The 21,690-nt window shown below is 38.5% G+C and overlaps 1 protein-coding gene across 5 annotated transcripts in view; it reads right to left on the minus strand.

The window, feature by feature from the left end:
- Nucleotides 1-574: 574 nt before the first annotated feature.
- The window catches only part of ZNF236 (zinc finger protein 236), a 76,224-nt gene continuing 55,108 nt past the window's right edge, over nt 575-21,690 (minus strand). For 2 of the 5 annotated variants that reach the window (XM_042463844.1, XM_042463845.1), the window contains exons 29-33: nt 15,868-15,999; nt 9,317-9,514; nt 6,268-6,397; nt 4,641-4,817; nt 575-2,837 (exon numbers count right to left, since the gene is read on the minus strand). In XM_042463844.1, the coding sequence (XP_042319778.1) occupies nt 2,713-2,837; nt 4,641-4,817; nt 6,268-6,397; nt 9,317-9,514; nt 15,868-15,999 (762 nt within the window). In that variant the 3' untranslated portion in view covers nt 575-2,712. Of the gene's footprint in view, nt 2,838-4,640; nt 4,818-6,267; nt 6,398-9,316; nt 9,515-14,297; nt 14,356-15,867; nt 16,000-21,690 lie in introns of those variants that run through there. The other 3 variants (XM_042463846.1, XM_042463847.1, XM_042463848.1) reach the window with 3 other exon arrangements.

Genomic DNA, 21,690 nt, shown 5'->3' on the forward strand with positions numbered 1-21,690 from the left:
TATAAACACTTACTCCATATTTTACATTACTACACTTCATAAATAAGATCCAATTTCTTGTACTGAAAAACAGTCAGGATAGCCCAAAATGCATCTGAGGAAGAAGGATCAAGTCTACAAAAGGTTCATGCTACCAACTTCTTTTAGTTAGTGTCAAAGGTGCTGCAAGATCCCTTTGCAGACAAATATGGCTATGTCTTTGAATCAGCATTATGTTTGTCAAAAATGAATTTAAAATATTCTGACTACACACCATAACTGAAAACTATACAGAGACCCATTTAAGAAATCTTACCTTACAGTCTATTATGTAAGGCAAATGATCAGATAAGGTTGGGTGGAAGGACAGATGTCTGTCTAATGTTGCAACAGAGGTACAAAAAAAAAAAAAACAAAAACCCACTAGAACAAATAACGTATGTTAGGATGTCACTGATTGCAAAACCTGCAGATTCAGACCCAGAGTACTCTACTGTTTTACATCAGCCATACCAATTAAGATTTTTCTTCATCAACCAATTCCTTTAGAACTTTTGCTTTAGAAAATAAAAAATGTATCAGACACAAAACCGAGTTTGGAAAAAATTAATATTATTTAACATATGTCTGACTTAAATATTTCCACATAACAAAAGTATTATTTTCAAGTCAACAGCTATATTACTTATATACATATGTCCATAGTTAACAAAACAATTATGAGATGTCCTATCAAAAGCAGTGATTTTTTTCTCCTTCAGGAAATAGAAATTACTAGCTTTATAATACACAAAATATAAATTATATGTACAGATAGCTTATTTCTGGAACCAGAGGGAAATAAAAAACAATTATTTTCATAAAGTCATAACATGTCTACATACAATAAAATGAATCAATACTGATTTGAAGTGTTCATCCAAAGTTGCAAACTTTATGAACACTTCTTGTAACTCAGGTTGTTATTTACAAAATATACTCATCAGCCACACAGAGGCTTAAATATCTGTATATATACATACACACATATATATAACATATAAAGATATTTTTAAAATCAAAATAAAATTAAGCAAGTTTCTTCTGTCTTTGGAATGTCTAAAACAGAACATATGCTTTATTCCAGTGTGGGTTTCTTTTCTGATATGAATATGCACTTTAGGACCTTTCAGAATAATACTAAAAAGCCTAGGTAGTTTTTTTTTTAAATTAAAAGCTCTCAGGATGAATGGCAATCAAACATGGGGTTTTATAAATTTGGGACCTTCTGCAAGAAATTGTTCATTTGTTTTTTTGTTTTTAAGGACCAACTTATGTTATGCAACTTGTGGTGCAGCTCAGGTGGTCTGACAGTTTTAAAAATCCTAACAATTTTTTTTTAATATGGCTTATGGTTATCAGATATCTGGCTAAAGTTTCTTAGATGTAAGACCTATACAGATACAGTGCACCTGCACCAACTGTGGGCTTGCCATCCACAGTTTGAGCTTCCTTGGACAGCACGCCATGGCTTTTTCAATGCACTCATTGCAAAGAACTGGATTTAAGGTCCTGTGTTTTTTGCTATCCGCAGGGGGGTTTGGAATGGATCCCTCGCAGACAGCAAGAGACAACTGTATATGTATCTGCTGTTCAGTTAAATGAGCTTCTTAGAATTATTGCTGAATTTGAAACTGTGCATGTATTGTTGATCAATTATAATATGTAAAAGTCACTCAGTATAATGAATATTTCCCATCAGTTTGACATGTCAGCAACACCCATTCATGATCTGAGGCCCGGTACAGACGGGCCCCGAAGGACACCCTTGTCACATGCGAAGGGTGTCCTGCCCACACTCCACTCGCCCCTCGCACATGATGAGGGTGTCCTCGCTGCGTGGTGCTGAATAGACGGTGCACACAGCGATGATGCCACTGCTGTGTGGACTCCAGATGGAGCTGCGCAGCAGCGATGTGCTCATGTGCGCCACCAGCTGTTTGCAGCAGCACAAAAAGAAGCCACTTTTTAGTGGTCTTTTTTTGCATAGCCGTGCCGCACAATTTGGTTGCTGCAGCGCAGGACATAGCAAAGAGACGTGGCTCCTGGCCGCCTCTTCCTGGTGCTCTGTACTGCGCCTAAAATACCAAAATAGGGACTAAATCCAGAACGATGCCTGCAATGGCAGCAGTATTCTAGACACATAGTGCCTCTCCGATGCCAAAACCAATGCCAGAGCAAGTTTATAGGGCATGAGGGACGATTGTCCTCTTTCTGCTTTCACTGGTAGAAGCAGCTTCCAGCAATCATGTTGGATATTGCCTGCTATGTGCATTGCAACCTCAATTCTACAATTCATCTACTGAATGTTGAGCTAATAATTCAAACAATTAAGACATGATTGGCAGAACCTCCATGTGGCCCACCTTCTAACCACTCTTCAAGTGTATGGGAGTGTCTGTTGGTTTGTTTGTTTTTAAGTGAATACACTTATGGTGGATTCAAAACATGAACAATTTCAATGTACCTGAGATCACTGATCACAGACAATATAGCAAGGTTTATCTAGTGTTTCTCCAATATTGTACAGGCTTACAAAAGATAATTCATTCTTAAGGTGTTTCTGTGATATTTAAAAAGCTATACTGTCTTATTATTTTCAATGTTACATTTTAATAGTAAAAATGCACAGATGACTATTTGTAGAAAAAAATCTAGTCCTGAAAGCATATCAAGCTTTCATATTAGCAGTCATCAAAAAATATTGGTTATACTCTGCCATTCATTTGAAGATTCTTGAACAACCTCTTCCAAGTTCAGTGCACGATTGATGTCCTCACCTTCCTGACCTTCATGGCTGGTGGATTCTTGTATGGTGCCTACCATAATATGCAAGAGAATTAACGCTAAGAGGTAAAACATAAGATCTGTTGCAAATACAGAGGATATACAGAAGATACATGTAAAAGTCCAGTAAGAAATGCTTTAGTCCTTTTTGCTGGATAAGGAAGCTAATTTCACTCTATGTAATATTTAACTACAATTTAACTCCAGCTTCTATATCCTGCCAAGTAAAATACAGGTTTGTTTTCTATCAGAAGGGCAACATTACAACCAGACACAGCTGTTGAACAGGGGTTCCCAAGCTGAGGTGCCCACACCCACAGGAGGTGTGAGATGGAATTTCAGGGGGTGTGACAAAGAGTAGCTTGTGTCCTTGAGTGACAAGTCACAAGTTATCACTCAAGTTTTTCTGAATAAATTAGAATCTAACTGCTCAATTTAAGTTTGCATGTTATACACTCTTTTTTAAAATTAAATCTGTTCACCCACAGTGTTATATGTGGTTCAATTTGTGGTTTAAAAATTAGAAATTAGACTTCTTCAAATGTGACATTACTTTTGTAGAGGTGTAAATATTAATCAAACATTTCCTGGGAGTTTGGGGCACACAAAAGGTTGGGAAGCACTGCTATAGAAGAAAATGTCACAGACAATGCTCTCTCATTACCAATTAGTGATACAGGAAGCCTTTTACATTCATCTATATTCCTAAAAATGGATAGTGTTTCCATTAAATTATAGCATGGATTCTAGAACAGAAAATGTCCTCCTCCATCAAAACCCATAAAAGTCAAATGTTATGATATTCCTAATTAGGTTAATATAATTCTCTCCCTAAATATCACCAAAATAGGCTTGGGTTCAGTGCTATATGATTTAGCTGGGATTAATAACATTGCATGTGCCTCACTACTCTTTGCGTCTTTGCATGTTTACCTCACTGCATGTTTGCTCAGGGTTACCATATTTTGAAACACAAAACAGGACAAATTTAATGATTGACTACTTCAAGCCACCAATTGCTATAATGACTTTAAATATCCTTACCATATAAACCAGTGGTTCCCAACCTTTGTTGGGCCGTGACCCCCATTGCGAGCAAAAGTCCTGCCCGCGAGCTCTCTCATTGGTTGTGAGGCCAGGTAGGGCCCCAGTGGCCTTTGCGGCCAGAAGTGCCGCCCCTACCTGGCCTCCCAACCAATCAGGGAGGCCACTGGCAAAGAAGGGGCGGGACTTCTGGCTGCAAAGGCCGCTGGGGCTTGCAGCCCCATCCTTGTCCCCTTCTACCCGCGGTTGCCTGACACCCGTGGGGAGAAGCAGAGAGGAGCCAGTGGCCCCGGCCCTTTCCCCTTCTCCTCGCGGGTGCCTTCGATGGCACCCGCAGGGAAAAGGGGAGGAGGGGGAGGCAGGGGGGAATCCTAACCTGGTAACCCCCAAGAAAGGGTCGAGAGACTCCCAAAGGGGTCACGACCCCAGGTTGGGAAACCCTGATATAAACTGTGATAATTGCTACCAGAAGTGTTCCTAACCTTCACTGTATCTAAATAATAGCCTTCACTGTAACTAAATAACAATTTTAATTGAATCTTAGATAGTAACAGTGGGGCTGGAAACAAAAACAAAAAAGTATAAAAACAAGTACAATTCAAAATAATGTACAAGAGTATTGGAAGCAATGAGATTTAGGAATACAGTGCTCTAAACTAAAGGGCTGGATTCAACTCTACAGTGCTCTATATACCACTTTAAACGTTTTTGAATTAAATTAGCCAGACAGCTTGAGAAGATTTAAAATAACAAAATAAATACTAAACTTTTACATAGGTAACATTACATACTGGAATAGCCGTGGGTTCGCTTCATATGAAGCTTCATGTTGCTTTTTTGGGTGAATCCCATTGCACAATAATCACACTTGTATGGTCTTTCTCCTGTGTGTTTTTTCATATGAACTTGTAGTGCACTCTTCTGGTTAAAGGCTTTTTCACACAGTGTACATTGGAATGGTCGTTCACCTGTAGCACACAAACAGTTGACTGCTGGGATATCATCTAGCAAACAGTATGACAGTGGATCTTAACCTTTTTCTGGGCCACAGACTCTCTGAGAATCTAATGACGCACAGACTGAAAAGCATAGCTTTGTCAGACCACTGTGACAAACGAAAAAGAAGTAGGGATGGGGCTGTACAGACAGCCTCGAATGGGCAGCATGCAGCCGCTCCTGTTTCAGCCAGATCAGGGTTACTGCAAAAGCGTGCCGTTACCCCGATCTGGCCTTTGCAGGGTGCAAAAAGGAGTCGTAAAAAGTGACTTCTTTTGGCAGCCTGCAAAGGGCACAATAGCTGCATTGCTGCAGCTTGGCAATGCTCCTTCTGGAGCTGTGTCGTATGTACATAGCACTGGAGCACCATGACGCTGCATGCTGTGCAGTGCAGCGCATGGTGTCACGCCACCCTGGGGCAGAGCTTGGGCATGCATCATGGAGATGCTACGCCCCAACTCTGCCTCCAAGCCAGCCCAAACAACCTCTGAGTTTCTTCTTGCCGGTAGCAACAATGGATATCAGCAATTTTCGTCCTGCTGCAAAATAGTCTACTAAAATCATACAATTTTCTAAGGCTAGTCATAATTCAGGACTTATGTGCAAAATTTGTGTGCGGTTGTTTTGTGCAGAAAACAGCTCCCCTTATGGAAATAATATTTCAATACAGAAATATCAATTCATATGCAGAAAGTGCTGTTTTCTGTGCAAATATACATAGAAAAAATCCCAATACAGCATTTTCTACACAGAAAACAGCATATTATGCACAGGCATTAATATTTCTGTGTCAAAATATAATTTTCTATGCAAACAACACTATTTCCTGTGCAGAAAGAGCTTTATTCTACACAAAACAACCAAATGTGAATTTTGTGCAGAGTAAATCCTGAACTACAAAGATTCTCTTCAGGCTGTGATTTTTCTCACCAACATATTTTTTAACCATTTTCCAAATCTTTCCAAATATTCTTTCCATCCTTAAACGAAAGGTACTGGTTATTTATTTTCTTGACTGGATAGTACCTGTTTAGGTTTTATTTCATATATAACATTTACTTATCACTAACTTATAGGGAGCTTCAAAACTGTTAAGAATATTTACAGTATATGTTTCATTGGAATATGACATTTGCATTTGTGTAGTCCAAAACAACCTGATTACAGCTGTACATTTTAATTCGAAGAAATAAATTTGATCCAATGGATCACACTGAGGATTAGGCAAGTCTTTCAAACATAGAAACTGAGCAGCAAAAATGTTTAAGGAATCAAGCAATGACTGGTGGGTGTTACATTCTACCTTAAAACTTGCACAATCTGATTCATGTAAGAAGTCAATCTCTCCAATTTACCCCAGTCCTACATGATTTACTTTACAATTTGAATTATGGCTACCCACTTTTACTGCTAATTTCTTACCTGTATGAATGCGGCTGTGTCTTTCCAATTGACTTGGCTTAGCAAAAGCTTTTTCACAAGTATCACATTTAAATACTCTTGGCTTTTGGGAACTTACTGATGGTCCAGCCTTATGTGTCTGCATATGCTCCTAAGTAAAACACATAACAGTTTGCACACTTGATTAACATGATACATATTTCAAGGTGAAAACTAATTACTGGTCAAGGAACACAAATATTTTTGTAAAATCTATATGGTATGAGGCTAGCAGAAATAGTCCTTAAGAAAAGCAAGCTCCTTTGTACATTAACGAAATAAAACGTTCAGAAAAACATTCAGAAAATGTTTCCTAAACAAGTTCCCCTTTTTAGCAGAATGGACATTGAAGAAAAGCATCACAGCAGAAGAATTCCAGAACTTCTGGGAACAAACAATGTTTGATTGTGCTCTTTGAATCCTGGGGAAAAGGTGGAATAAAATAAATAAATAGTTTTTTGTGGGTTTTTTCGGGCTATGTGGCCATGTTCTAGAAAACTTTCTTCCTGATGTTTCAGCAGCATCTGTGGCTGGCATCTTCAATGATGGCTTTGCCTGGAAAAAGTGGGTCTATAATACGTGTGAGCCTGGGAATGGCAGGAGTGATACACATACAAATACACCTGCATTCCCAGGTCACACAGTATATATAGACCCACTTTTTCCAGGCAAAGCATTCTCTAAAGATGCCAGCCACAGATGCTGGTGAAACGTCAGGAAGAAAATTTCTAGGACATGGCCACATAGCCCGACAAATCCACAAAAAAACATGGTGCAGGCCATGAAGCCTCGACTTCACTTAAATAAATAATTAAATAAATAGCCCCAGACAATTTGGAGGTAGCCACTATTGCTTGGTTCAGATGAACCGGTTGCTGATCTGTAACCATGGTTTTCAAGTGGTCACCTTTTAAATCATGTTACTGGACTACACTTGTGCAGAACATGGCTTCAGAAACTTTTAGAATCTAGATGAATTGACACAATGGTAGACAAAGCCTACTAATGCATTTCTGAAAGAAGGAAGAACAGGTGTGTGAATGCACAGATGGACACACAAAATCCCGGTTAGAAGTAGGATTAAACTACAGTCGGTTTTAGTCTGTAGAATCAGTAATGTGAGAGATCTTGTAGCACCTTTGAGACTAACTGAAAGAAAGAAGTTTGCAGCATGAACTATCATGGACTAGCATCTACTTCCTCCACCAAATGCATCTGAGGAAATAGATTTTAGTTTATGAAAGCTCATGCTGCCAACCTCTTTCTTTCAGTTAGTCTCAAAAGTGCTACAAGATTTCTCTACATAGTTAGAGGTGTTCTACATTGTCATGGTCTCTGTGTATCACACATAGCTTACCTAAGAAAGCAGGTAGGATGCTACATTTATGATAAAGTTGAAGTTAAAACAGCTCTCTCAAAAGCCACATCAACTCTGTCACAAGCATCAAGCAATTAGTGCTGAAAAAACACTGATTGCTGGCACCAGATACCAGCCCTAAGAAGTTGTGAAAGAATTAAGCTTTTCACAAATGCTGTTTAAATGGCTGCAGTTCTTGGATAGAGATTTCAGGGAAAATAAACTGGGGAGATTATTTTTACTACCCACTTGCCAAACCTTTGTGATGATGGAGGTTGCCTTTTCAGAGATTGAAATGACAGTCTACGAAGTACTGGGCAGCAATGCAGTCAGTTTAAAAGATAATGCTCAGTATGTGTCTAGTGTTTCTTAAGATGGTGACGTATAAAATGTTATGGTGAAAGAAGTAGCAGTCAAAAGTACTACTTTTATCCCAATTACTGCCATTTAAAAAAATTCTTCTGAAAAAATAAGGATGTAAAAGATTTATCTGGAGAAGACTTCCAGAACTTTGGAGCAGAAGAGACCTGGTATGTATGGGAGTACTAATATGAAGATGAGAACCTTAATAATCGTTTTATTTATGAACCCCGCCTTTCAGCCAAAAGGTTCCAAAAGTATCTTACAAATCAGCAATTTGACAATCCCTTTCCCTCAGGCTTACTATATAAATAAGATATGACACATAGGGAAAAGGAATAGTGGTGAGGGGAGAAGATTAAGTCCAAAAGATGATCTGCTCTTCTCTCCTTCAAACAAAGTTTGTGATTGAAGAGTAGTCATTTCAACAGTTAATTTAATCCACTTAGCTGTGTTAAACAATTTATGGTGACTGTTCAATATGCCATCTGTTTTTGGACAGACCCAGATCATCAAAAATTTCCAATTTTGTAAAAGTGTATTAACTAACAGCTGTAGAGGTGAAAAGGAAAGCAGCTCCCATGCTTTTAGAAGACTAGAACATCATAGATGGAGAGGAAAAGGGGGAGTAAGCAGAGAAAGGAGACTAATATCTCAGGAAACTCAAGAGTGGTGCTCCCAAGGGATTTAGGAGAAATCCACGTAAGTGTGTAGATGAAGTCACTGCCAAAAAGACTCTAAAGGCTCAAAAAGACTCAGTGCAATCACAGACCTGTACTTGTGATGGAGATATGCCAAAAGTCCAGGTTGTCCTTTACATCTGAACCATGTCTATGAATCAGTCTGAAAGTTTATTCTTCTTTTCATACTTACAGGATTAAAACTAAGGGAATTCTCTCAATAGAACATACACAGACTTATCCAATACTAAATAGAACATCACAGAACAAGCAAAGCAAGCAGTATTGAAAAGGTTAAGCAGTAAAAATATTCCTAAGAAAGATGGTTATAGGCATCCTCTGGCATGCACAGCTTAAGGGCCAACTGAGAACCAGTACTTCCTGCCTCCTTGGAAGAGTATTCCAAGAGAAGGAACAGCTTGGTCATCTACCTATTAAATATGAGCAGTAGTTTGGAATATCTAGGGGAAATCCAGGTGAGTATAATTCTTTAAAATGTATTAAAAATAAACAATAGGAGCAAGATTTACTTTCAGCAAACAATATCCATTCTGATGAAACAGATCTTCACAATTCCTTTTCAAGGAATTCAGACAAATGTTCATTAGAATTGTGTGTTAATTATATCTCATACCTTAAGATGTGTTGCTCTCTTGAATGCTTTATTACAAATATGACAAACATGGATTCTTTCCTTTCCATGAACTTCTTTGCTGTGTTGCATTAGCATTGCAGCTGAAGAAAATGTCTGACTACATTCAAAACACTGATGCACACGGGTCTCCTTTTCAGCTTGGATGCCTTTAGAAAGATTTGGAGAAACTTCACTCACCTGCAACAGTTATGGAAAAAAATATACACACAAATAATTATGGGAAGTAAACCCACACAAAGCCCTTGAAATTATATAACTGTTAATTATATAACTTAGTATGAAGTAATCATGCTTGGAAGAATGTATAATTACTGAACATGGGTACCGACTGAGATATGCCATGCAACATTTAGTCAAGCACTTCAGTAATATAAAGGAACTTATTTTAAGCTACTCTGGACTTTTTAACACCTGTTATTATGAGGCAGTGTAATCTTTTTAAACATCTGCTTCCATTAAGTCCTTTAATTTAAAAACCACTTTATCTTATTAGAGAAATGGTAAGAGGTCAAAGAAGCACAATACATTTTTACTCATGTTTAGAGCTAAGAAATTTGTTTGTGAATTTCTGTGACTGTGAGTGGCAGGAAGTTATTCTAATTTTGGGAATGCCTCTCCCACATGGACCAACAAAGCAGGCCCAGTTTGTCAGTTATTACAGGAAATATTTCACCCTCTTCCCAGAGAGACCTGTAAATTTAAAAACAGTTTAAAATTGCAACTAAATAGAGAAACTAAGGAATAATAAGAGGAGGGAGAAAACAAAAAACACAAAAAATAGGTTTTTCTGGATTCTACAACACCCATATCTGGGTGTGTCAGTGTTAATAGTAAGCAAAGGCCAGAATACTGTTCTAATACTTACTGGAAGGGAAATCTATCACTAAGACATTCCTTCTTCCTCTGTCAATGGCAAGAATGGATTCATTTAATCAGGATGTACTACTGCAGCAGCATGCGTTTTGAGAACTCTGCAATGTCAGCTTGTTCACTGGGAGCATACTAAATAACTTCCTTATGAAGACAGGCATCACATTCAAACAAATGCAGTACCACCTTGTATATGGCTATGGTGCCAGTTCACACAACATTCTCTTAGTCAGTGGTTCCCAACCTATGGGTCGGAACCCTTTTGGGGGTCGAACGACCATTTCACAGGAGTTGCCTAAGACCATCCAAAAATCCATATTTGCATATAACAATGAAAATAATTTTATGGCTGGGGGTCACCAAAACATGAGGAACTATATTAAAGGGTTGTGGCATTAGGAAGGTTGAGAACCACTGCTCTAAGTAGCCACCTGTCTATAAAATGTGCTAAAATGTGAGACAACTTGGCCCTGTTTGTTTGTGGTACACATGAGTGTAACCACCGATAAAGAATTATATTTACAATTTTGCCAAGATCTACCTTTGAAGGAGACAAACAAACTTTTCTTCTTTCCTAATGTTCTTTTCGGAGTCAAAAAACCTCTGGAAAGAAGAATTACAACATGGGCTTTTTGGTTCCATTGGAAAATATGTTACGTTCTAGAATTGTCATATCCCCACTGATAGATGCAAAACTTGCAACCAATTGAGTGCCACCAACATGAGCTTCAATCAACTTATTTGGCTGAAATTATGGCCGCTAAGAGTTTTATATTTCCACAAATGAATCAAGCTAAGAATCACTGGGACTCTGAATCACAATGATATTTCAAATGGAAGCCTAGTCAACACTTGGAAATAACAGAGATAAAAAAAACTCCCTAACTCAATGACATAACTACTCAACCAAACAAGCAGCATTTCTTGTGGGATTGTGCAAACTCTTTCTAGTGGAGTCATGCTAGGGTTTGCACAGTATAGTGTAGCAAGCAGACATATTTTAGCTTTTGTACAGTTAGCTGAATTACCTCTAAAATGTATGAATGACAAGTCCATGGGGCACCACAGGCTAGGATGCCACCATAATTAGTAGAATATAATAAAATCCATAAATTTGGATGTTCTATACTGATAGATAACTACTGGAATTACAGCCAACCCTCCATATCCACAGATTCAACTATCCACAGCTTGAAAATATTCAAAAAACATAAATTCCAAAAGAAAAACCTTGATTTTGCCATTTCATATAAGGGACAGTATTTTACTATGCCGTTGTATTTTATAGCACTTCAGCATCCACGGATTTTGGTTTCCACAAGGAATCCTGAAAACTAAATTCCAGCAGATATCATGTGCCCATTGTACTTTAGTTATTGTCCATTATCTTTGTAAGCAAAAGAACTGAGAAATGTAAATCACTCCTCCCAACTGAGAGTCACACAGTGTGTGTGTGTATGTGCGCGCACACACACACACACACCAATCATTTCCATGCCAGCATTCTCTGAAGATGCCAGCCACAGATGCTGGTGAAATATCAGGAATAAACTTTTCTAGAACATGGTTACATAGCCTGAAAAACCCACAAAAACTATGGATGCTGGCCATGAAAGCCTTCAGTTTCACACTGAACTGATAAAAGTTTCTTCAGCTATTCTCCAAACAGTAAATCCATATCATTTACTTATTATTCTGAGGACATAGAGAAGAACCAACTGACACGCTATCTATGTATTTTCTATTGCCTGCCCATACCTGATCACATTAGTGTAAACATCTTTCTACTTAATTCATACTCTGCCAGGTCAGTTGTTTTCCTGGTTATACAGCTTTGTGTTCTTGTTTTCTTTCTGTTCCTGTTTGTATTTTCCATTCATTCTATTATCCCACAGTCTCAGCGAGGAAAAACCATAGCATTGCATCTCCTTGTCTATTTATGTTTTGCACATCACATTATCTATGTACTCTATATGCTCAAGTATAAGTTGACCTCATGTATAAGTCGAGGGCAAGTTTGGGGGCCAAAATTATGGATTTTGACATGACCCATGGATAGGTTGAGTGTAAAACATGATGGCTCTTTCAGTGTGTGTATGCGAGGGGAAAGAGGGAAGCAGCAAGCAATACGAGGCTTCAATGTTTCAGCCTTCACTCCTGAAATAGTGAAGCGTGTAGGTGAGAGAGGGACTGTTAAACAAACATCAATCACCTAGGACTGTATCTGCTTGGTTCAGGACAGAAAGAAACTGCATGGGAAAATCTGGAAGATGCTATTACATTTCCATATTGACCTGTAAATAAGTCGACTTAGGATTTTGAGGTCAATTTTGGGGTATAAATTTTTAGACTTATAGACGGGTATATACAGTAAATGCATTGGATTTAGCCTTGATAGAATAAAAGGAAAATGGATCAAATTTCTTTTCTCTGCTATCAGTTTCTGTTCCTTTTCTTCTCTTTTTTCATCCATGTGTTTGAGTGTCACTGTGTAAGGGTTAGGAATAAGGTTACTGTGGTTTTGGAAGTATGCACTTTAAACCTAGACTGAGGCCTAGAACTTTAGAGAACTTACTATCCTCACAACCTTGTTTTTCATCTTTAAAGATAACCCAGTATGTACCAATGATGTTGAAAAGGTTACTGAATCTATCTGAATCACTTTTATTTCTGAATGAAGTCAAAGATAACAGCAAACTGGATGTGCATTTATGAGCATACAGGCACAGTAGAAGCTTTCAGCTTGTTGTTGTGTGTCAAGTTGTTTCCAACTTACAGCAACCCTAAAGCGAACCTATCACAGGGTTTTCTTGGCAAGATTTCTTCAGAAGTGGTTTGTCATTGCCATCCTCTGAGGCTGAGAGAGTGTGGCTTGCCCAGGGTCAACCAGTGAGTTTCATGCCCGAGCAGGACTTCCACACTTCCAACTCCCTCATTTTAGTGAGAGAAGATTAGAAGCCTCCGCTTATGGTTTATAGCATAGTGTAGTTTGCATGTATCCAAACTGAGCAAACTATAGTTTGAAATAAAATCAAAAATGGAAGCTTTTCAAAATGTAGAGGAAGCGGAAAGGGAAGCCCACGTGTACAAGCCAAAGCACTCAGGGTCATTTGTATTTATAACTGAATGCAGTCACTTAGAAATTATATAGCATTTTTCACAAAAATTTTAATTGCTAAGCTGCTATTTCCTGGCAGCCGATTCCATATCTCTGGAGGGCTATAGCTCTGGATAGGAACATGAGTTTGTGAAGTAAGCCCCAGCTGACACAAACCACTCACTCCAAGCAAATTACAGAAATAATTCTACTGCTCCAGCATGGGTGAACTTATATTGCAAGACTATAGTGGTTTAATAGTATTTTAACTGTCATTGTTCCAGTCTACAGAATCTTAACATTTAGTTTGGTGAGGTACTTAAAATTCTCTGATAGAAGGTTTTAATGCCTTCCATTGAACTATAAATTTTCTGGAGTACTACTATAAATCTAAGATTTCCATAAGCTGGAATCAGGGCAAAAGTGCTATAACTGTGTAATAGGGGTACATGCCATGACTATCTTTGAGTAAATTATACATATAATTCTTACTGGTTTTTATTCCTGAAATCATCATATCCAGAAAATTTACAAAAGGTTGTCAATTCTTTCTCTTTGTTATTCAGGATAATCTTTTCTGGATAAAAAAATTCCTACTGCTCTATCATTAATATCTTCTTATTTTGTGTATCCATGATAAGTCATAGCTAATTTGAAAGAAAAAGAAGTATGAGAGATCAACCTAAGCGGAGCTGCTAATAATGTGGCAAGATTTTGTATAAAATCATAGGTCAGCATGAGTCTACCTATATGCTCTCAAGACATAAACCATCTGGAAGCTGGGGTATTAAATCTTCCAGGCTAATTTACATTCGGGCCTGCTTTCTGGTCCATGTGGGAGAACAGAACACTCTCCTGCCACTCTCCAAGAATCACTCAAACATACTGTGTCCAAATGACAAAATGTGAAGATAGATAGATAGATAGATGAAGGTTAAAAAGACAAATGCTTTCCAGATGTAAGCAAACCTTTGAATACAGAAATGTTCTTACCTGATAATTTTCCTAAGACTTATGTCTCCATCAATCCATCTTTCTGAGTACTCCCACTCTGTGAGCAAAGACCAGAGGCAATTCAAGCACTGTAGCTAAAAGCTCCAGGCTTAAACCCTTAAACTCAGTAAGTTTTTCACTAGAGCATTATTTCCAAAGCCACACTGACATATTTAACCATAGTGAAGTATGATTTTTATATATACAATATATATATATGTGTGTGATTTATATATGCATATATATTTATATAAATTTATTATTTATATATCTATTTATTATTGCACTGTTCTTGGAATAGTAAATATTTTTAAAAAGCTACATATAATATGTTGGTTGACTGAAGTAAATCTAGATTGAAAGAGACATTAACCACCACCCCCAAATTAAAAAAAATCATCAGGTAAGACCATTTGTATATAATGATTGATTTGTTACTGTGGATGCAGGAAAAAAGAAATGCCAAGCAAAAGGGCAAAGGTGAAGATCTGAATAAATTACAGTAAGATCTTCAAGGGAAAGTGAAACTCAGGCTTAACTGACAAACATTTAAAGCAGCATATGAAACTGAGGCAGTCCAGCTGTTTATGTGGTCAGATGGAAATTGCTACAAACAAAATCAGGCAAGTTAAAAGTAAAGAAAGAGTAGAGTAAATCATCAAGAATAATATTTTCAAGGAAACAGAAATATAAAGATTTTAGAAATGGTTAAATGTTTACTAATATGTACCCTATCACAGGGGTAAGAAGCTATGGAGACTAATAAACAAATTAAGACTTTATATAAGCAACAGCACAAAAAACCTAACAACAAAGAAAATTTCTATGAAAAAAGCAGGAAACCAGTTACAGAGACAGTTTGGGTTATTTGATGTGAAGAGGTGCAACAGAATAACTGAAAGAAATCAAGGAAGCAGCTAAGAAATAGAAGAAAATGTTTGTTCCACTTTTTATTGCGTACATGCACAAGCACCTTTGGCCCACTGTTTCAGGCAATACATCTGGAAAACTATGTCAAAAAGAGGTAATGCAGGGCAAACTGCAATAAACAAGAACTTTAACAAGAAAGTTCTTAAAATCAACCTTCTTAACAAGACTCACAAGTTAATAAACAATGCAAAGCTGTTGTTGTTGTTTAAAGAAGTAGAAGTGACTAAGGATGTAGGGAGAAAAGATCTAATTGTAAAACTATGAATGCAGTAAAAAAAGAGAGAGATTTTATCCCAGCCCCCCCTTCTGTCAGGGAGTAACCCAGGAAAGGCAGCTTGCCTTTTATTTTGTAATGTCCTACATTTTGCAGTGCTTTGTCCTCCTTTTGTGGTGTTTTGTCCTCCTTTCTGGTTATTACATCTGGTCACTCTGAGTATATGTATTGTCAATCTCATTAATACACACAAAAACACGAATGAAATAATGTTGGGGAAAAAATAGTATTTCTCCTCTACAGCACTGCCTCAAATTTCTCCTAAAAGGGTAAAGTTAATTAAGATATATTAATGACTTCCGTTTCCTCTATATTACAGACATATGTTGTGCCTTAATGCAAAGCAGGTTTATTAAAGCCATTTACCTGATATGTTAAATCATCCTGGTTTGCACTTATTGAATGTGGAGTATGACTCACTAGTATAACTTGCTGTGAGCTGGAACTGTTCTGTCCAGAGAGACTTGAGTCTGTGAGTAAAGCAGGGAATTGCTGGCCCTGCCAAAAGAAATTTTTGAATCAATTATTTAGAGTAAAATGTCACTGAAATATTCAGTCAAGGGCTATAAGCCTGAGCATATTTACTATGATCTATATATGAACCATCTTGGGTCCAGGCAATGATAGGAACTAAATAACTAAATACAATTAAAATGAATCAAACTGAACATTTGCCAACAAAGAGAGCAGCTTAATTAAATTTATTTTTAACAAATGTCAGCAGCTTAACTTGGAGTTCCAGCCCCAGCATCCCTCTAGAATCAACTTACTAAGTTGTTTGTTAATTAAATGAGTCACGCTGATGCAAATGTTGTCTTACTTAGTTCATTCTTTACTCAAATCCTAGTTCTCTGGTATTTTTGAAATTTTACTTCTTGCCTTTTTAGTTCCTCAGAGTGAGAGAATTCAAAGGTTAAATCATGAAACTCCAACTACTTACTCAAGGATAGTTCAAGTGCAATGAATTAGGCTAAGGGGATTTGGACATTAGCAGTTTTCCCCTACCTCTACTTCATTTCCAGAATAATAAAAGATCCATATTACTAAAACCAACTTTTTTTACAACTAAAAAGCTATAGAAACACTTGCAATCCATGTAACGTAAAGATAAAAACAAACAAACAAACAAACCTTTCCCCCTCTCTGCTTTCTCTTTGCCAGCAAGCAAAGAACTTTTTGTTTAAGCAGGCTTTTAATTTGTAAGCAGGGCAACTTTTTATTGTGATGTTTTAGTTATCTTTTTAAAACTTTTGTATGTCTTTTAAAGTAGCCTAAATACCTTAAGAGCACCACATCCTGTCTGATCTTGGAAGCTAAGTAGTGTCAGCCCTGGTAAGTACTTAGATGGGAAACCGCCAATGAATACCAAATGCAGTGGACTGTGTTTCAGAGGAAGGAACTGGGAAAATCACCTCTGAGTATTCCTTGCCTAAGAAAACCCTATACAATTCATAGGGTCGCTTTAAGTCGACAGGTGACTTGAAGGCACACACACAAACACAGTGCCTTTTACATCGTTTTATGTTATTTTTATGTGTTTTTCTCAAAATATGTTGTGAAGGCTTAATTGACTCTGGGAGCCAGCCGCCTTGGGTCCAGCCCTGGAAGAAAGGCAGCATACATATAGGTGAATACATAGCAATAGCAATTACATTTCTATACCGCTTCTCAGTGCACTTAAGCACTCCCTAAGCAGTTTACAAAGTGTAAGCTAACTGCCCCCAACAATCTGGGTACTCATTTTAGTGACCTCAGAAGGATGGAAGCCTGAGTCAAGCTTGAGCCCTTTTGCTGGTATTGAACTCACAATACTTTACAAAACACTTTTTTCTCAAATACACATCTATTCAAGCTTTCTGAGTCATAAACAATTAATTTTGTAAACACAACTTTGAGCTTTCACAAAGTTGAAGTCAATATTTACTGAGATGCATGTGTATGAAAGTATTAAGGTCTGTTTAACTTCAATTACCCTGGAAAATTGCAAGAAAAAGAAGGAACTATCACAAACCATATATACTAAACCATATGACAGATGGTAATGAAAAGCTAAACTTTTTCAGTACACTATATAGACAGGAAATCCATGAGGACATGGAATATGGGGAAGAAGGGAGGCTGGAAGAGTACACAGGTGACTTCTTAAAGCATCACAGTTAGGAAGCAATCAATTACATTATTGATTTTGAAAATGTACATAAAAATATATATACTTTGATTACAGGACTGGAATTTGAGAAATTCAAGCTTAACTCTCCTCAGAGCCATGAAACTCACTGGGTGGCCTTTCTCATAGCTTGATCTACCCTCTAGAGCTGTTGTGAGCATAAAGTGGAGAAAAGAAAAATCATGTGTTTTTCTTGAACTCAATGGAGAAAAAGTAGAATATGAATGTCTCATACATATTTTCTCCAAAGAATACCATGTGGCTTATAGCTTATTCTTCGAGTGGTCATCTGAGAACTCACATGGATCTTGTGTAAAGCCACAATTAGGACATTCTAGAGCTGAGTAATTTTGGTGGCAACCCTGCTGTCATTCCACAGTACATATTTATGTATGCTTCAGCACTTTCTCCTCAGCCTAATTCTTTCCTGTCTATCATGTAATGCTAGAAATTCAGATGGACACAGAAAACGGAGAGTAAGGCAGGCAGTGTGAATTCATATATGGCCATTCAAAGAATCGCAGTTAAAAGTAAGAAATCTATTCTACTTTTCGGTCTCTGGATTCTCACATACAGGCAACTAATGAGCTATCTTAGTGGAGACAAGCTTGGCATCAACCAGAACAGAGGAAAAGAACTGCATAGCAGAACAAAGCATCACATTTGGCTCTGTTGTCAAGATGGTAAAGGGAGACGAACAAGGAAGATTGAAATACATGTCAGCTCTACAGAGATCTTAAAAGTGAAATTGCCTTCCATAAGGCTTCTGTAAGAAATTGTTAGTACTCTAGCAGAACTAACACTTTGCCAAATAGCAGTATGAAAGTAGATGGCATTGAAGTCAATCACAATGAATCCATTCCATTGATGTGTACAGGCACAAGCAACCATGGGCTTGTCTGTTAATATCATCTTGGGCTTGTCTGTTAATATCTGTGAGATCCAAAATAGGGCTGAGTCCATCATGCCACTCTGGGACTATGAAATACTAGAAGCCAGTATGCATATGATGAAGGGGAACATTTTCTATGACACTCTTTAGCAAAACAACAGTAATTTATTTCTTCAAGATCTATTTTAATAGAAAGATGGAACAAAGATAATAATGAGTCAAACTCTATGGTGGACTCAAAATGTACAATGGTCAAGATCCAGGTATTATTGGTGAAGATGAGCCACATGTGGAAATGGCATGAAATATGCCTACAAGAGGCAGTGAGGATATTTAGCTTGGAGAAGAAAAGTTTAAGAGGTGATATGATAGCCCTGTTTAAATATTTGAAGGGATGTCATATTGAGGAGGGAGCTAGATTGTTTTCTGCTGCTCCAGAGACTAGGACCCGGAGCAATGGATGCAAGCTACAGGAAAAGAGATTCCACCTCAACATTAGGAGGAACTTCCTGACAGTAAGGGCTATTTGACAGAGGAACACACTTCCTCGGAGTGTAGTGGAGTCTCCTTCCTTGGAGGTCTTTAAACAAAGGCTGGATGGCCATCTGTCGGGATGCTTTGATTGTGATTTCCTGCATGGCAGGGGGTTGGACTAGATGGCCCTTGTGGTCTCTTCCAACTTTATTATTCTATGATTCTATAAGTCAGTAGCTTGGGCACAGTGCCTTGAGAGTGAAACTGACATCGGGATGGGATGAATCAACATTGGAACTAAAGAAGGTTGAGTAACAGATCATATGGCAAAATTCAGGACCAAGATTGATATTCCTGCATGTGCAGTTGGCAGGGGAGGAATTGAAATTTTCCCATTCCTTTGCTAGGGAGGAGTGTTTATAGACCAAAGCAGCAGTCACCCATTTTCAGCAACTTTTCCTGCTATGTTCAATGCCTCTTCAACAGTTGCTGACCTAAGGCAAAGCTGTTGAAACTCCTGTTCAAGAAAGGATTTACAGATAGAACAAGCAGAGAAACCTAGTACAAACTGCAAAGTATATGGCTCTGACCCAGATAAGAAAAAAACTTTAGGACCAGAGAATATCCTGGTAAAGTCAGAGAAACATCTCAATGTACAGAATGCTCAAGGAACTCCTTGTGCAAGCACACAACTACAAACAGAACATCCAGAGAAAACCTAGTGCAAACTGCAAAGTACGTGGCCCTATCCCAGACAAAAAAATAACTCTAGAGTATCCATCCGAAGAGGCAACTGTGGCAGGGTACAAACTGCCAGAAAGAGGCAGGTTCCCAGCACCTCTCTTTGCTCCGCAGGAGTGCCACAGCAACCAAATTGCACGGCGCTCCTGCAGAGCAAAAAAGGAGCAGCTCCTTTTTTGGGGCGCACTTCCACACCCTAAAGCGTCAGCGATGCCGCAACTGCGACGCCCCGTTTGGAGGCGGCGCAGCTGCAACGTCACCAGTATGCGGCACGTCTTGTGGATGCGCTGCAGCTGCAGCACCCTCGTCACATGTGAGGGCTGCCGGACGTGTGGGCGCTCCCCCCACCAGGCAGCCCTCGCACATGATGAGGGTACCTCAAAGGCCCGTCTGTTCCGGGCCATTCTTTCTGCAAGAGGTATGGAATCTGAACAGGACCTTAGAGACCACAAAAAAAACCCAGCCCTACTCCATCCCAGCAACCAAGTGTTTCAAGCCAGCAGGACATTAAACTGAGAAGACAACAAGATGAAAATTGAAGCAAGGAGAATGAATGCTATTCAGCATGAATAGTTCACAGAGACAACAAATAAAGTTCTCCTCATACAGTGAATGGAAAGGAACTGAGGAGAAATGCTGAAGCAAACACTGTGAGAGACTCCCACCAAAACTATGCTCAGCTATAGGGTGTTCCAGTTGTGGCTCTGCACAGATAGAATACCTATATATGTGAATAATCAAGATAGCAAAAAAGGATTTTCTGCCACAAAGCAATCTAAGTAAAAATTTAGTTCAGTAATAATTGGAAATATAGCCCACTCCATACAAATAGGAAATAAAAATATTATAGATCTATTTACCAAATGAGATGTGCATGTTTGCCTATTAATTTACCATCTGATGTTTTAATGAATGCAAACAGCTACAAGAATCTTTCCTTGGTTTTTTTTAGACTGTGATAGTTTAGTTCATTTCAAAGTTAAAAGATTTTAATCAAAAAGGTACTTGGAAGTGGATTGGCCCTCTTTGTATCCATATCATCCTCCTGCATTCTGCCCTGGTCACTGCATAGATGGTCCTCATCCTTCCCAGGAAACTAAGTTCTGAAACACAGGGTTTTCTTTGCTGTGGCACCCTAGATATTAAACAGCAACCCCTTAGAGGTCCAATTGTCACCAACACTGGTGTCCTTCTGATGCTCTGTCGAAACATGATGATGATGATGATGATGATGATGATGATGATGATGATGATGATGATGATATTGCCTTTCAGGGCCTAACTGATATGATCCAAATTTGTACATGTGTAGGGTTTTAAATTATTTAAAACTGTTTAAACTGGTTTGAAGTATGTTCATTAAATATGTTGATGAAAAGATATAAGGAGAAGAAACAGGATAATTTAACTAGATATGTAGTTACATGGCTAGAAAGTGTATTGGAAAGGTGAAAATATGCCAAATTTTGGGGATGGTGGGAAAATAGCGAAAATTGCAGAAATGGAAAAAAAATAACCAATTGATTAAAGGAAGTCAAAGGGAGTTTTTTCAAGAAAGCTGGGTTTTCTGAAGAGCACCAAGCCCGGCCTGAGGATTATCGGAAGAGGGGCGGAGTCAAGACGAAATCCGCCAACTGAAGGAGATGATGGCCACCATGAGCCCAAGAAGGGAAGGAAACCGAGCCAGGAGGGCCCGGAAGGCACCAGCCGCGACGCGCCGCCAGAGCAGCTCGCCAGCTGGGACCTGGAGGAGGACCGCCGACTCGGAGGTGGCGGACGAGGATGACCAGGACTCCAGGCCGCCCTCGTCGTCGGAGAGGAGCGGGGGGAACCTAACGTACGTCGCGTGGGAAGCAGAGGCGCTGCGCGAGCTGCTGGCGGGTAAGCTGGAGGCCCGCCTAAAAAAAAAAAAAAA

This window comes from Sceloporus undulatus, chromosome 4, assembly GCF_019175285.1.
Source record: "Sceloporus undulatus isolate JIND9_A2432 ecotype Alabama chromosome 4, SceUnd_v1.1, whole genome shotgun sequence".
NCBI lineage: Eukaryota > Metazoa > Chordata > Lepidosauria > Squamata > Phrynosomatidae > Sceloporus > Sceloporus undulatus.